The sequence below is a fragment of the Cololabis saira genome, chromosome 11, assembly GCF_033807715.1.
Source record: "Cololabis saira isolate AMF1-May2022 chromosome 11, fColSai1.1, whole genome shotgun sequence".
Taxonomy (NCBI): domain Eukaryota; kingdom Metazoa; phylum Chordata; class Actinopteri; order Beloniformes; family Belonidae; genus Cololabis; species Cololabis saira.
In genome coordinates, this window is record NC_084597.1 from 22,499,628 (window position 1) to 22,512,561 (window position 12,934).

Consider the following 12,934-nt stretch of genomic DNA (forward strand, 5'->3'; position numbering starts at 1 on the left):
TGTTATCCTACAAACAGGTGGAAAAAGGAGCTGGAGAAAGCTTATGTTCATGATGTCTTTTTTTTTTTTTTTCTATTTAATTCATTTTAAACTGAAATGGCTCCAGCACAAAGGCATGCTAGTCCAGCTAGCTTCATCAGAATTTTTCCAACGGTTTCAGTTTATCTTTCCAGTTTAACTCGAATTCGAAATTCAAATTACTTTTTCTTTTCCCGGTTTTCTTGTAAATTCATGGCCTCAAACCATCTCGATGGATCTGGACACCTTCATCACCCTTTAGTTTACTAAACCCACAAACAGAATATCTCCCAAATGTATCAGAAATGATTATTATTCTTGTTGTTGGTAGACAACTCGGGGTAGTCATATTGAATTTATTCTTTCTTATTCTCTAAAACGATGGCTCTGGTCATCACTCCTGCTCCAGACCAACACGGATTCACCCTCCACTTCACCATCAGACTCATCTGTCTTCAACTCAAACTCTGAACCTTCTTTAACCTTCCAGACCGACTTGTTAAAGATAAAATCTTTCAGCTGTTGCCAGATTCCTGCTGTTACTGTTCACAACACAGCAATAAAACCTTATCATTATTGCTCAATTATCTTACAGATGAAGCAGCTGATTTAAAAAGCAACGGCAAAGGTAATCAGTCAGGTGTTGTCATCCATCCAGAACAACCTCTTATAAACATAAGATGCTGCCAGTTTCAATCCTTCATGTTTGTGTGAAACTTGTTCAGTTAGTTTAGCGTCATGGGATCAGAGTGATGCAGTTAATCTGGTTCTTCTGTCTGTATAAAAATGAGCAACAGTTTGTGTTAAACTTCTGCTGGCTACTTAGTTTTCCTTTTTGTACTCTTTCCCAGTCTTTATCTCTTCCAGTCAGTGGAGCAAATAAATCACATTTCAGAGACACATTTAAACCTTTAAAACAAAAGATAATTTCACCAAGCAGTCAACATTTGGTCAGTTGGTCAACATTTGACCAATCTTCTGAAACATGTGACGTACAGTTCTGTATAACACCATCAATGCTGAAGTAGACATTAGTTCTGCAGAAAACCACATGTCCTGACAGTATTGGTGACGGTCTCCAGCAGGTCATAAAACATGTTTACTTCAGCTGTTCAGAGGTTTTGAAGTGGTCTCTGTGTTTGTTCTTGCAGAACACAGCAATGAGCAGCTCCTTAGTGATCCACAACTACGGGGTTCGTAAAGCCGCATAATGCAAATCCTCCTTGTTCAGATGATCAAAACAGACGTTGGTTATCAGCTTGATTTTTCTGACTGTGATTATTGGACTATTTTTATAATCATGGAGAACATTTTTTTCCTAATAACAGAGAATCTGGGGTTTACATTGAAATTAGATTTCAGCGAAATCTGACTTTAATTTTGTTCTAAAATAATAATTTTTCCTGCTTTCTGGAAGTTCCTGGTTGATCTAAACGCTCTCTGAGTCGATGTTCGTTCATGTTATCCTGTTGATTTATGAGCTTTAACTCGCTGTTGTTACACATGAAAAACATCCATGGAGGACTTGCTTCAGAGTTTCTCTGGTTTCGCTTCCACAACTGGACATAACGGAGGCGCATCCTGCGTTATACGTTTCCTTATGACTGGAAACGACAGAGTATCCTGAGTAACTGGATACTCCGTAACTGGAAATTGCTTTTTTGGGGTCCCAGTGACAATGGCAATACCCCGATATGGGGCTGTTGGTGTGTCTGGGGTGTTGCAGAGGTCTTTTTGGCTGGGGTGGTCCGAATGGCTCCAAACTTGGGTTCCGAGGTCCCTGGGGGGGGCCCTGGTCAGACAAAAATCCTGAAAAAAGGTCCCGGAAAATAACCTGCAACTATCCAATGCAATGTTTTTGGAAGTTAAAATTTAAAGGAGCCGTCTGTAAGAAATGGCCAAAACTGGTACTGCAGTCAGTTTCAAAATATTGTTGAGCGGCGTGTACCCTCCCCCTCCCCCCCCCGACCAGAGGTTGCCAGGTAGGCTGCAGAATGCAGCAGGAACGTAGGCTGCCATGGCTGCGATAATTAGAGCCGAGCTGGCAACCCGGATGCCGAAACAATACTGACTTGGTGATTGGGAGATAGGTGGAGGGTGGAGCTTCAGAAACAATACTGACTTGGTGATTGGGAGATAGGTGGAGGGTGGAGCTTCAGAAACAATACCGACTTGGTGATTGGGAGATAGGTGGAGGGTGGAGCTTCAGAAACAATACTGACTTGGTGATTGGGAGATAGGTGGAGGGTGGAGCTTCAGAAACAATACTGACTTGGTGATTGGGAGATAGGTGGAGGGTGGAGCTTCAGGCCAAAACAAAAAATGACAACATAAACATCAGTTGAGGGCTGCAACTCCTCTTTTTAAACTGGAATATCCTGGCTTCAGTGCTGTTGTCAGTGACATAAGTATTTGAAATGAACATGATTTTTAAATGTCTATTGACATATCGGGGTCATTTTATGATTCGTTTTATTATTGCTCTTACATACAGCTCCTTTAAGGGTTTTCACCAGGTCTGGAGTACCTACCAGTATACCAAGTTTCATTGAAATCAGAGGACCATGCATTTTTGACCATTTCTGACTGTTTAGTCTGGTACTCAAGACATTTTTCCAAGTTCCACTCTCGTTTGACAAAGGCAATACCTTAACATCCAGGGTACCAGGGCTCTCTGACAATGGCAATACCTTAACATCCAGGGTACCAGGGCTCTCTGACAATGGCAATACCTTAATATTATATCCAGGGTACCAGGGCTCTCTGACAATGGCAATACCTTAATATTATATCCAGGGTACCAGGGCTCTCTGACAATGGCAATACCTTAATATTATATCCAGGGTACCAGGGCTCTCTGACAATGGCAATACCTTAATATTATATCCAGGGTACCAGGGCTCTCTGACAATGGCAATACCTTAATATTATATCCAGGGTACAGTGTGCAAAGCGGGAGACATTTGTATTGCAATTGGACAAGTGTCCAAACCGCTTACTTCCCTTAGGGGAATTAGTACTGTTGCCTCACAGCAAGAAGGTTCCCGTTTCGACTCCCAGGCCCGGCGGGGGTTTTTGTGTATGGAGTTTGCATGTTCTCCCCGTGCTTGCGTGGGTTCCCTCAGGGTACTACGGCTTCCTCCCACAGTCTAAAAACATGCATAGTAGGTTAATTGATGATTCTAAATTGCCTGTAGGTGTGAGTGTGAGTGTGTCCGGTTTGTCTTATTAGACCTCTTCTGTCTAAAAGAACATGAAACCAGGACTGAGGTCCACAAACCTGCATCTCAACAGACCGGTCCTCTGGACACGAGAAAAAACGTGAACATGTTTGGTCTTCATGTCCAGATGATCCAGAACATTTCTCGGCTGCCGTCCATTCATGAAAACAGAACCAGTGTGAAAACTAAATGTCAGTCTGTAGAACCTTAGTTGTTTCCGGTGGGCAGACCAACTTATTTACCAATCAGCTGTTGACCTCGTCTTCACAGATAAGAATATAGATAGGGATATATCCACACGCAATATGTAATTTTCATGTATAAAAGGGGTTTAGATGGTCCATTAGGACCGGTAGTTTCATCCCTGTGCTCATAAAAGGAATCCTCTCAGGTTCAAATGAGTTGTACAGCTTAATTGCAGGTATGTTACAGGTGAAGACGTCTTTCAAAGTGGGCAGAAAATCTGTAAAACGGTCAAGTTTGGAGTTATTGTGCCAAGAAGGCAGGGCGCTTCCACACCTTTCTGGTCTCAATGAACATTTAGTGAAATTTGACTTTTTTTTGACATGTTAATCGTACATGATCATGTGACAAACTGAATTAACCAATCGCTTGTGCTGCTGATTAACTGCATGGTCGCCTGGATTAGCACCAGGAACAATTCCCTGCATGAGTTCTCCAGTTACGTTCATCCATACCCATCCTCTGAAATAACCATCCAAAACTTCTCAATCATAACAGTCAATTCTTTTAATTTGTGTTTTTCTGACTGGCTCATTTGTAAGGCGGTTTGATCGTGTTTTAGGCCTCCAGTAATGGGCAGCTAAAAGGCTCAGATGGCTATGAAACTCAGGAGAAAAGTATGAGTATTTCAGGTGGGTTCACACTCCACGGCATGCACACGACAAATGCTGTAAATCAATTCTTTTGTTTAGTTTTTCACCATGGCGGCGGTGGGGGGTGGGAGGATACTGAAAAATACTCACAATATCCCTTTTTCTACTCGAACTTGAAACTATATAAATGAGCTGCTTGCTCATGGCAGATGTTTGTGTGTGAAGCTGAGGTTTTTATTCATCATGGTAATGCTGCAGCAAAGAGGACCAGAACTAGGGTTGCCACCTTTCAGAAATAGAAATAAGGAACACCTGATTTCAGCAGCGCAGGAGCCAAAAAAAAGCCCCAAAACTTGAATAAAAAAGTGTTTATTTTATATGAAAAAACAAAATGCTTTGATTTAAAGTTTAAAGTGCTTTAATAGCATTGAACTTGCATGACTGTACAGACAGACAACCATACTAGCAACTGAAATAGCCTCCTATGCTACTGTATGTCCATATCAGCCCAAATGTAATATAGCCTACAGGTGAAGAATATGGTGTAAAAGTTAATTTATTTCAATAATTCAACTAGAATATGGTGTAAAAGCTAGTTTATTTCAATAATTCAACTAGAATGTGGTGTAAAGGTTAATTTATTTCAATAATTCAACTAGAATATGGTGTAAAAGTTAACTTATTTCAATAATTCAACTAGAATATGGTGTAAAAGTTAATTTATTTCAATAATTCAACTAGATTATGGTGTAAAAGTTAATTTATTTCAATAATTCAACTAGAATATGGTGTAAAAGTTAACTTATTTCAATAATTCAACTAGAATATGGTGTAAAAGTTAATTTATTTCAATAATTCAACTAGATTATGGTGTAAAAGTTAATTTATTTCAATAATTCAACTAGAATATGGTGTAAAAGTTAACTTATTTCAATAATTCAACTAGAATATGGTGTAAAAGTTAATTTATTTCAATAATTCAACTAGATTATGGTGTAAAAGTTAATTTATTTCAATAATTCAACTAGAATATGGTGTAAAAGTTAATGAAAATACGGTACAAATCGTGTCCCGTATTAGTTCAATACGGGACGCAACATTTTTTTCTCAAATAAAGGACAATTCCGTATTTTACGGGACGGGTGGCAACCCTAACCAGAACTCAGACGAGGAATCCCTCCAGCTCCTCTCGGCCTCTTCCTCCACTTTAGCTGTGAAACACCAACATGAGCAGATCTTTGAAGGTTGGCCTATAGATAAGTCCTGCCCTCCCTGATGTATGAATGTGACCCAACGTAATCCTATAAAAAAAAAAAGAACATGGAAACAACATATAACAAAACCTGAGCTCCATGAGACAGAGGGAGTTAGATTTGATGGAGCTGTGGGAAAACTTCATCCTCTCTGACCACATACTCTTCAAGCTCTGACAAGTTGCTCTGTTTTGTTTGCATTGAGGAAATATAAGAACAGAAACTCCATCTTCCATCCTCTCCGGATACCTGGAATCAGTATTAAAGTACCACAGACACGTGGATTTAGAGATTATTTTGTCTTAAACTCTGTAAAACAGATGAGATCGAGATCTTAAGGTGTTTCTCTGTTGTTTTTATATTATTTATGTATCAACCTGGGATGTGTTGAATCAGAAATCTGATGTGACTTTAAAGCCTTTCTTTCTTTTTTTGTCAAACTTTAATAACCAACGAAAACAGTTGTTTTGTAAGACTCTTCCAGGCAGGTGGTGACGTCTTTGTGACATCTGAACCCGATACGTTCTCCCGCCTTCATCCAGATACTGTGTTCTTGAGAAAGTCATGCTTATTTCCGCAACACACTGCATGAGGAAAGCAGGCTCCCTGCGGTCCATACCCGTCGCCGCCCACAGGATTTAACGCTTATCTTATCAAACAGAATAGAAATAAATGTTGAGAAACAAACGTTTGATCCTGAAAGTAGAACACTGCGTTTTTAAACATTTGGCCAGATTTGGGTTCATAATGTGTGAATATTTAAAAATAAAATCTCTTATCATTTTTACATTTTTATGACATTTCTAATCATAGATCAGTGTTTGGTTATAATTGAGTGATTTAACGGTAGTTTTCCTTTTAACACAACCTGCATCCTGAAGCTTCAGTTTGAAGACTGAGTCCACCTGAAACTGCTTCAGTTCTCCTCTCAGGCTCTAATAACGTCTCTTGTTCTGGTCCCGTCACAGAGAAATGAACGAGGAACCAGCACCACTCCAAAAGGAAAATCGAGCATTCCCACAGACGAGCGAACCCCTCTGCTCCGAGACGACACACACCCACGTAAACACACATGAAATCCACCCCGCTGTGGCGGCCTCGCAGATGGATGGCGTCCTCGTACCCAGAACTGAAACACTGACGAAGCTGGGCCACGCTTTATTCCCCCTGGAGTCAGCGGGGAGACAGTCCGTCTCCAAAGCTGGACGACCTTTTACTTATATTTTATTGTTAAACAGTTGTCTAAACAAGGGAACTGGCGGAAACAAGTTTCTACTACATGGGGACGCCAGATATGTTTTTATATTGGTTTTCAAAGCGCTCCCGACAATCACTGAGTGGAACGGAGTGCTCGTGTTTCAAGCTGAGGACGGACGTGGATGATGTCTGGCACTGAGCAACGAACTGGTGTGTGAAGTCGATGAAGATGTTGCAGGAGTCTTTGCTCTCTGTCCTGTCTTCAAATGTCAGTTCTGCTGTCTGTTTTGTTTCCTTTTGGAAAAAAGTGGATATAAATAAATGATAGAAACTAAAACACTGGAGCTTCAGAAGACTGGATACGGTTATTGATGAACGTCAATATCTCCTGTGTAAATTATACCTTTTACCTTCACCTGCCTTCACTTTTGTGTATAAATTGATTAATCACACAAATAATGATGTTCTGTTTGCCTTAAAATATATTTGTCAAATTACAATGATGCAGAAGCAGAGAATTGTCCTTGCTTTAAACGTATTTGTTGTATTATTATATGTAAAAAACATGTTTTTAATAAACAGACATTTGCAGCCTGGTTCAAAAGAACACGTTGGTGTTTTTTGGTTAATTTCTTATCCATTACAGTTGAAGATAAACAGTATATAAACATATATGCGTGTTAATCTTGCAGCAGGGTTGTGTGTGTGTCCTTGACAGATCCTCTTCAGCAGTCTAGTCCAACATATTCTATTTATATAATAATTCCAATTCTGTCAGACTAAAATCACCAAAGTGAAACATGAAAGGACAAGACTGCTAGAAAGATGAGCGTGTCTTGCAGTAAAAGAAAAGACAGACAAAAAGAAAAGGATGAAAAGTGTGAGAGATAGAGAGAGATGCAAGTCTATAAGCTCAGTGGTATTTTTGAATGTCTGAGTTAGATGTGTACATGTATGATCATACGTACAAATATAAACATACAAGTTTACTTATTCATTTATGGATACATATACACATATGTATGTGTATTCAATTTGATTCAATTCAATTTTATTCATAAAGGGTGTATTACAAGTTGTCTCCAGGATCTCTCCAGAGACCAGAATATCCAATCAATTATTACATAATCAATGGCAGGTAAAAACTCCCCATTAAGAGGGAAGAAACCTGGATCAGGACCTGGATCATAAGGGGGGACACTCAGGCTGAAGACCAGACGGGTGGAGCAGAGAAAGAGAGATAGGAAAGAGAGGATGAAGAATGGAGAGAGGAGAGACACAGACACAATGGTTAGTTTGTGGACTACTGAGACTTACAGAACCTGGATCCAGGTCCTAAAAGTCAGTAGAGGACCACACATCTGGATCGAGACTGTAGAGATCAGTGGAGGAACCACAGGTCTGTATCCAGACTAGTAGTCAGGAGAGGACTCCACGTTTGGATCCAGACCTTACTAATCAGTAGAGGACTGCAGGTCTGGATCCAGACCTTAGTAATCAGTAGAGGACCGCAGGATCTAGTGGTCAGTAGAGGACCGCAGGTCTTGATCTTAGACCTGTTTACAGTTCACATCCCTGCGACTGGATGGGGGATTTCAGTCGGGAAACTGTTCTGGATGGATTCAACCTGGAGGTTAGAATGTTGGAGGTTAGGTAGGGTTGCCACCCGTCCCGTAAAATACAGAATTGTCCTTTATTTGAGAAAAAAATGTTGCGTCCCGTATTGAACTAATACGGGACACGATTTGTACCGTATTTTCATTAACTTTTACACCATATTCTAGTTGAATTATTGAAATAAATTAACTTTTACACCATATTCTAGTTGAATTATTGAAATAAATTAACTTTTACACCATATTCTAGTTGAATTATTGAAATAAATTAACTTTTACACCATATTCTAGCTGAATTATTGAAATAAAATAACCTTTACACCATACTCTAGTTGAATTATTGAAATAAGTTAACTTTTACACCATATTCTAGTTGAATTATTGAAATAAATTAACTTTTACACCATATTCTAGTTGAATTATTGAAATAAATTAACCTTTACACCATATTATAGTTGAATTATTGAAATAAGTTAACTTTTACACCATATTCTAGTTGAATTATTGAAATAAATTAACTTTTACACCATATTCTAGTTGAATTATTGAAATAAATTAACTTTTACACCATATTCTTCACCTGTATGTATATTATACATCTGGGCTGATGTGGACACATAGGATGCTATTTCAGTTGCTAGTATGGTTGTCTGTCTGTACAGTCATGCAAGTTCAAAGCTATTAAAGCACTTTAAACTTTAAATCAAAGCATTTTGTTTTTTCATATAAAATAAACACATTTTTATTCAGTTTAGAAGTTTTGGGGCTTTTTTTTTTTGGCTCCTGCGCTGCTGAAATCGGGGCGTCCCTTATTTCTATTTCTGAAAGGTGGCAACCCTAAGCTTAGGCGTTACAAAGGTGTTAAGGTGTTAAAATGATTGTGATTGAAATTATTTGAATGAAATATAAAATGGATAAACTTACTTTAAAACCAAATGTGTGTGTACTTTCTTGTATGCATATTTAACAAAGTAAACAGTAAAGTATGTGAAGAAAAGTTTTCATTCATCATAAAAGCATATTCTGAAACTGCCAGTTTTGTTGTAACCAAAGAGGATCATAACTCACTGGATGATAGTTAAATGATCACCTGAGCACCACACCAAGCTTTTGGAGGAGAATTCTGGGTGTTGAAGGTGAAGGCTGTAGGAAAATCCTGAAGCACTTTTGTGTTCCTGTTACTGCAGCTGCAGATATAGTTAGGAAGTATAAGTTCCACGGGACCACGGCCAAGCAGGATGTGGTTTTTGGAGGAAATGCAACCCCAGCTTGATCAAAAGGATCTTCATAGCAGACAAAGAGTCAAGGAAACATCTAAAGACCTTGAAGCAGAACTCAAAGGTGAAGGTCTATCCCTGTCTGATTGCACCATCCGTTACAATGTGAACAACAATGAGCTGAGGAGGAGTTTATTGTTAAGTACCCCCATGATCAAACAGCTCAGAGCCACCTTTAACACCAATAAGTTCAAGTACATATTTCCTGTCTGACGTTATCTCTGCATCATGGTTGTGGAGGAGATCTGCTCCAGGCTTCTTTTCATCATTGCTTCAGTTCATCAAGGTCCGTGGACGAACCTTGATCTCTCAATGTACTCATATCTCTGAAGGTCCACCAAAGCATCTCAACCAAGTTCAGATCTCAACTTGACCAGGTCATAACGGAACCTGGATTCTTCTTTTTTTTTCCCTCCACCACAGTGCTGGACAGTGGGTCTGAGGTGTTTCTGCTGGTTTCTTCCAAACATGGTTCTGGACATGAAGACCAACCATCTCCCTGTTGGTCTCATGTGTCCAGAGGACATTGATCTAGAAGTCTGCTGGTTTGTTCAGATGCAGGTTTGTGGACCTCAGTCCTTCTTCCAGGTTCTTCTTAGACTGAAGCTAAATCTAGTCCAATCTGAGTGTCCACTGCTGGAAAGATCAACATTTTCGTTTTCAACTTGGACATTTTCTTTCTTGATGTAGAATGCTGAAGTTAAAATAGTTGGGAAATGGTTTTATAACTTAAGAGTAATGTGCAGAAACAGTTACTTCGCCAAGATCTGTGGTGATTTTGTTCCCTCTTGACATTGTGTCAACACACACTTGAATGCTCCAGAACATCAATCAACCAAAACATAAGCTTTTCTAGAAGTCTGGAACTTTGCTGATGACCAAGTCATCAATAATAATGATCAGTTCATAAATGATGGTGATCAGTTCATCAATAATGATGATCAGTTCATAAATGATGGTGATCAGTTCATCAATAATGATGATCAGCTCATCAATGATGTTGATCCGCTCATCAATGATGATCAGCTCATCAATAATGATGAATAGTTCACCAATGATGATCAACTCATAAATGATGGTGATCCGAACATCAATAATGATGATCAGGTCATTGGTGACAATGATCATCTCATCAACGATGATGATCCTCGCATCAATAATGATGATCCTCGCATCAATAATGATGATGATGTATTTATTTATTTTTTGTTATTTTGTCTTTTTCCTTTCTTTTCTTTTCTTTTCTTCTCTTTCTTTTCTTTTAATTTTATTTAATTTTTATAGGTTATATATGATATGATATTGTGAGGAAGGGACAGGACTAAATAAGCGTTCTGCTTCCTCCTGTTCCCTCTCGAACACATTGTTTTGCTGTGTGTTTTATTTTTGAATGAGACTGTTAAATTGTTTTGCTTTTTTTTAATATTTTGATGCTTTTAATTTGATTGGGTTTTGTTGTGTTCGAGACAAAGCCAATAAAAAAATAAAAAATAAAATAAATAAAATGATCAGCTCATCAGTGGTGATTATCAGCTCATCAATGATGATTATTGACGCCCCTCATAAAACACTCACTCACTCATCTTCTCCCGCTTTATCCGTTACCGGGTCGCGGGGGCAGCAGCCTCAGCAGGGATGCCCAGACTTCCCTCACCCCAGACACCTCCTCCAGCTCTTCCGAGGGGAGTCCGAGGCGTTCCCAGGCCAGCCGAGAGACATAGTCTCTCCAGCGTGTCCTGGGTCTTCCCCGGGGTCTCCTCCCGGTGGGACATGCCTGGAACACCTCCCTAGGGAGGCGTCCAGGAGGCATCCGGTACAGATGCCCAAGCCACCTCAGCTGACTCCTCTCAATGTGGAGGAGTAGCGGCTCGACTCCGAGCTCCTCCCGGGTGACCGAACTCCTCACCCTATCTCTAAGGGAGCGTCCAGCCACCCTGCGGAGGAAACTCATCTCGGCCGCTTGTATCCGCGATCTTGTCCTTTCGGTCACTACCCAAAGTTCATGACCATAGGTGAGGGTAGGGGCGTAGATTGACCGGTAAATCGAGAGCTTCGCCTTTCGACTCAGCTCCCTCTTTACCACGACGGTCCAGTACATCGACCGCATTACTGCGGACGCTGCACCGATCCGCCTGTCAATCTCACGCTCCATTGTTCCCTCACTCGTGAACAAGATCCCGAGATACTTAAACTCCTCCACCTGAGGCAGGACTTCTCCACCCACCCGGAGAAGGCATGCCACCCTTTTCCGGTCGAGAACCATGGCCTCGGTCTTGGAGGTGCTGATTCTCATCCCTGCCGCGTCGCACTCGGCCGCAAACCGCCCCAGCACATGCTGGAGGTCCCGGTCTGATGAAGCCAACAGGACAACATCATCTGCAAAAAGCAGAGATGAAATCCTGAGGTTCCCAAACCGGATCCCCTCCGGCCCCTGGCTGCGCCTAGAAATCCTGTCCATAAAAATTATGAACAGGACCGGTGACAAAGGGCAGCCCTGCCGGAGTCCAACATGCACCGGGAACAAGTCTGACTTACTGCCGGCAATGCGAACCAGACTCCTGCTTCGATCATACAGAGACCGGACAGCCCTTAGTAGAGGGCCCCGGACTCCATACTCACTCAGCACCCCCCACAGAATGGCACGAGGGACACGGTCAAATGCCTTCTCCAGATCCACAAAACACATGTAGACTGGTTGGGCAAATTCCCATGAACCCTCGAGCACCCTGCGGAGGGTATAGAGCTGGTCCAGTGTTCCACGACCGGGACGAAAACCGCATTGTTCCTCCTGAATCCGAGGTTCGACTATCGGCCGTAATCTCCTCTCCAGTACCCTGGCGTAGACTTTCCCCGGGAGGCTGAGAAGTGTGATCCCCCTGTAGTTGGAACACACTCTCCGGTCCCCCTTTTTAAACAGAGGGACCACCACCCCGGTTTGCCACCCCAGCGGTACTGTCCCCTTCCTCCATGCAATGTCGCAGAGGCGTGTCAGCCAAGACAGCCCTACGACATCCAGAGACTTGAGGTACTCAGGGCGAATCTCATCCACCCCCGGTGCCCGGCCACCAAGGAGCTTACGAACCACCTCGGTGACCTCGGCTTGGGTGATGGATGAGCACGCCTCCGAGCCCCAACCCTCATAAAACAGATGTTATTATTATTTTTGGTCCCGAACACCTTAGGAAGGGATTAGATGGTGTTGCGATGGCCTCCAGTACAACTGTGAGGAACCTTGGTGTTATTTTGATCAGGATTTGTGGTTTAAACAGTATATTAATCAATTACCGTTCCTCCATTGGCTGCTATAGAGCTACGCTGCAGGGGAACACCAACATGATCCACTGACCCGCAGTTCCCCCCTCTGACCATCTCCGTGTCTGCTTATGATCAAAGTCCTGATCCAGGTTTTTCTCTTGTCTCTTGCCTCAGTTTCATGATCGTACTTAGGTCTTGTGTCTTTCTCTTGAGGTCCAGATTACATAATTGTTCTTTTTTTTAAACATGTTTCTTTATTGG

The 12,934-nt window shown here is 41.3% G+C and overlaps 1 protein-coding gene across 4 annotated transcripts in view; it reads left to right on the top strand.

Moving 5' to 3' along the window:
- scarb1 (scavenger receptor class B, member 1) overlaps nt 1–7,125 on the top strand; it is a 34,399-nt gene extending 27,274 nt beyond the window's left edge. For 2 of the 4 annotated variants that reach the window (XM_061734029.1, XM_061734028.1), the window contains exons 12-14: nt 1,170–1,211; nt 4,045–4,114; nt 6,297–7,125. In XM_061734029.1, the coding sequence (XP_061590013.1) occupies nt 1,170–1,211; nt 4,045–4,114; nt 6,297–6,304 (120 nt within the window). In that variant the 3' untranslated portion in view covers nt 6,305–7,125. The remainder of the gene's footprint in view (nt 1–1,169; nt 1,212–4,044; nt 4,115–6,296) is intronic. The other 2 variants (XM_061734031.1, XM_061734030.1) reach the window with 2 other exon arrangements.
- Nucleotides 7,126–12,934: the final 5,809 nt, after the last annotated feature.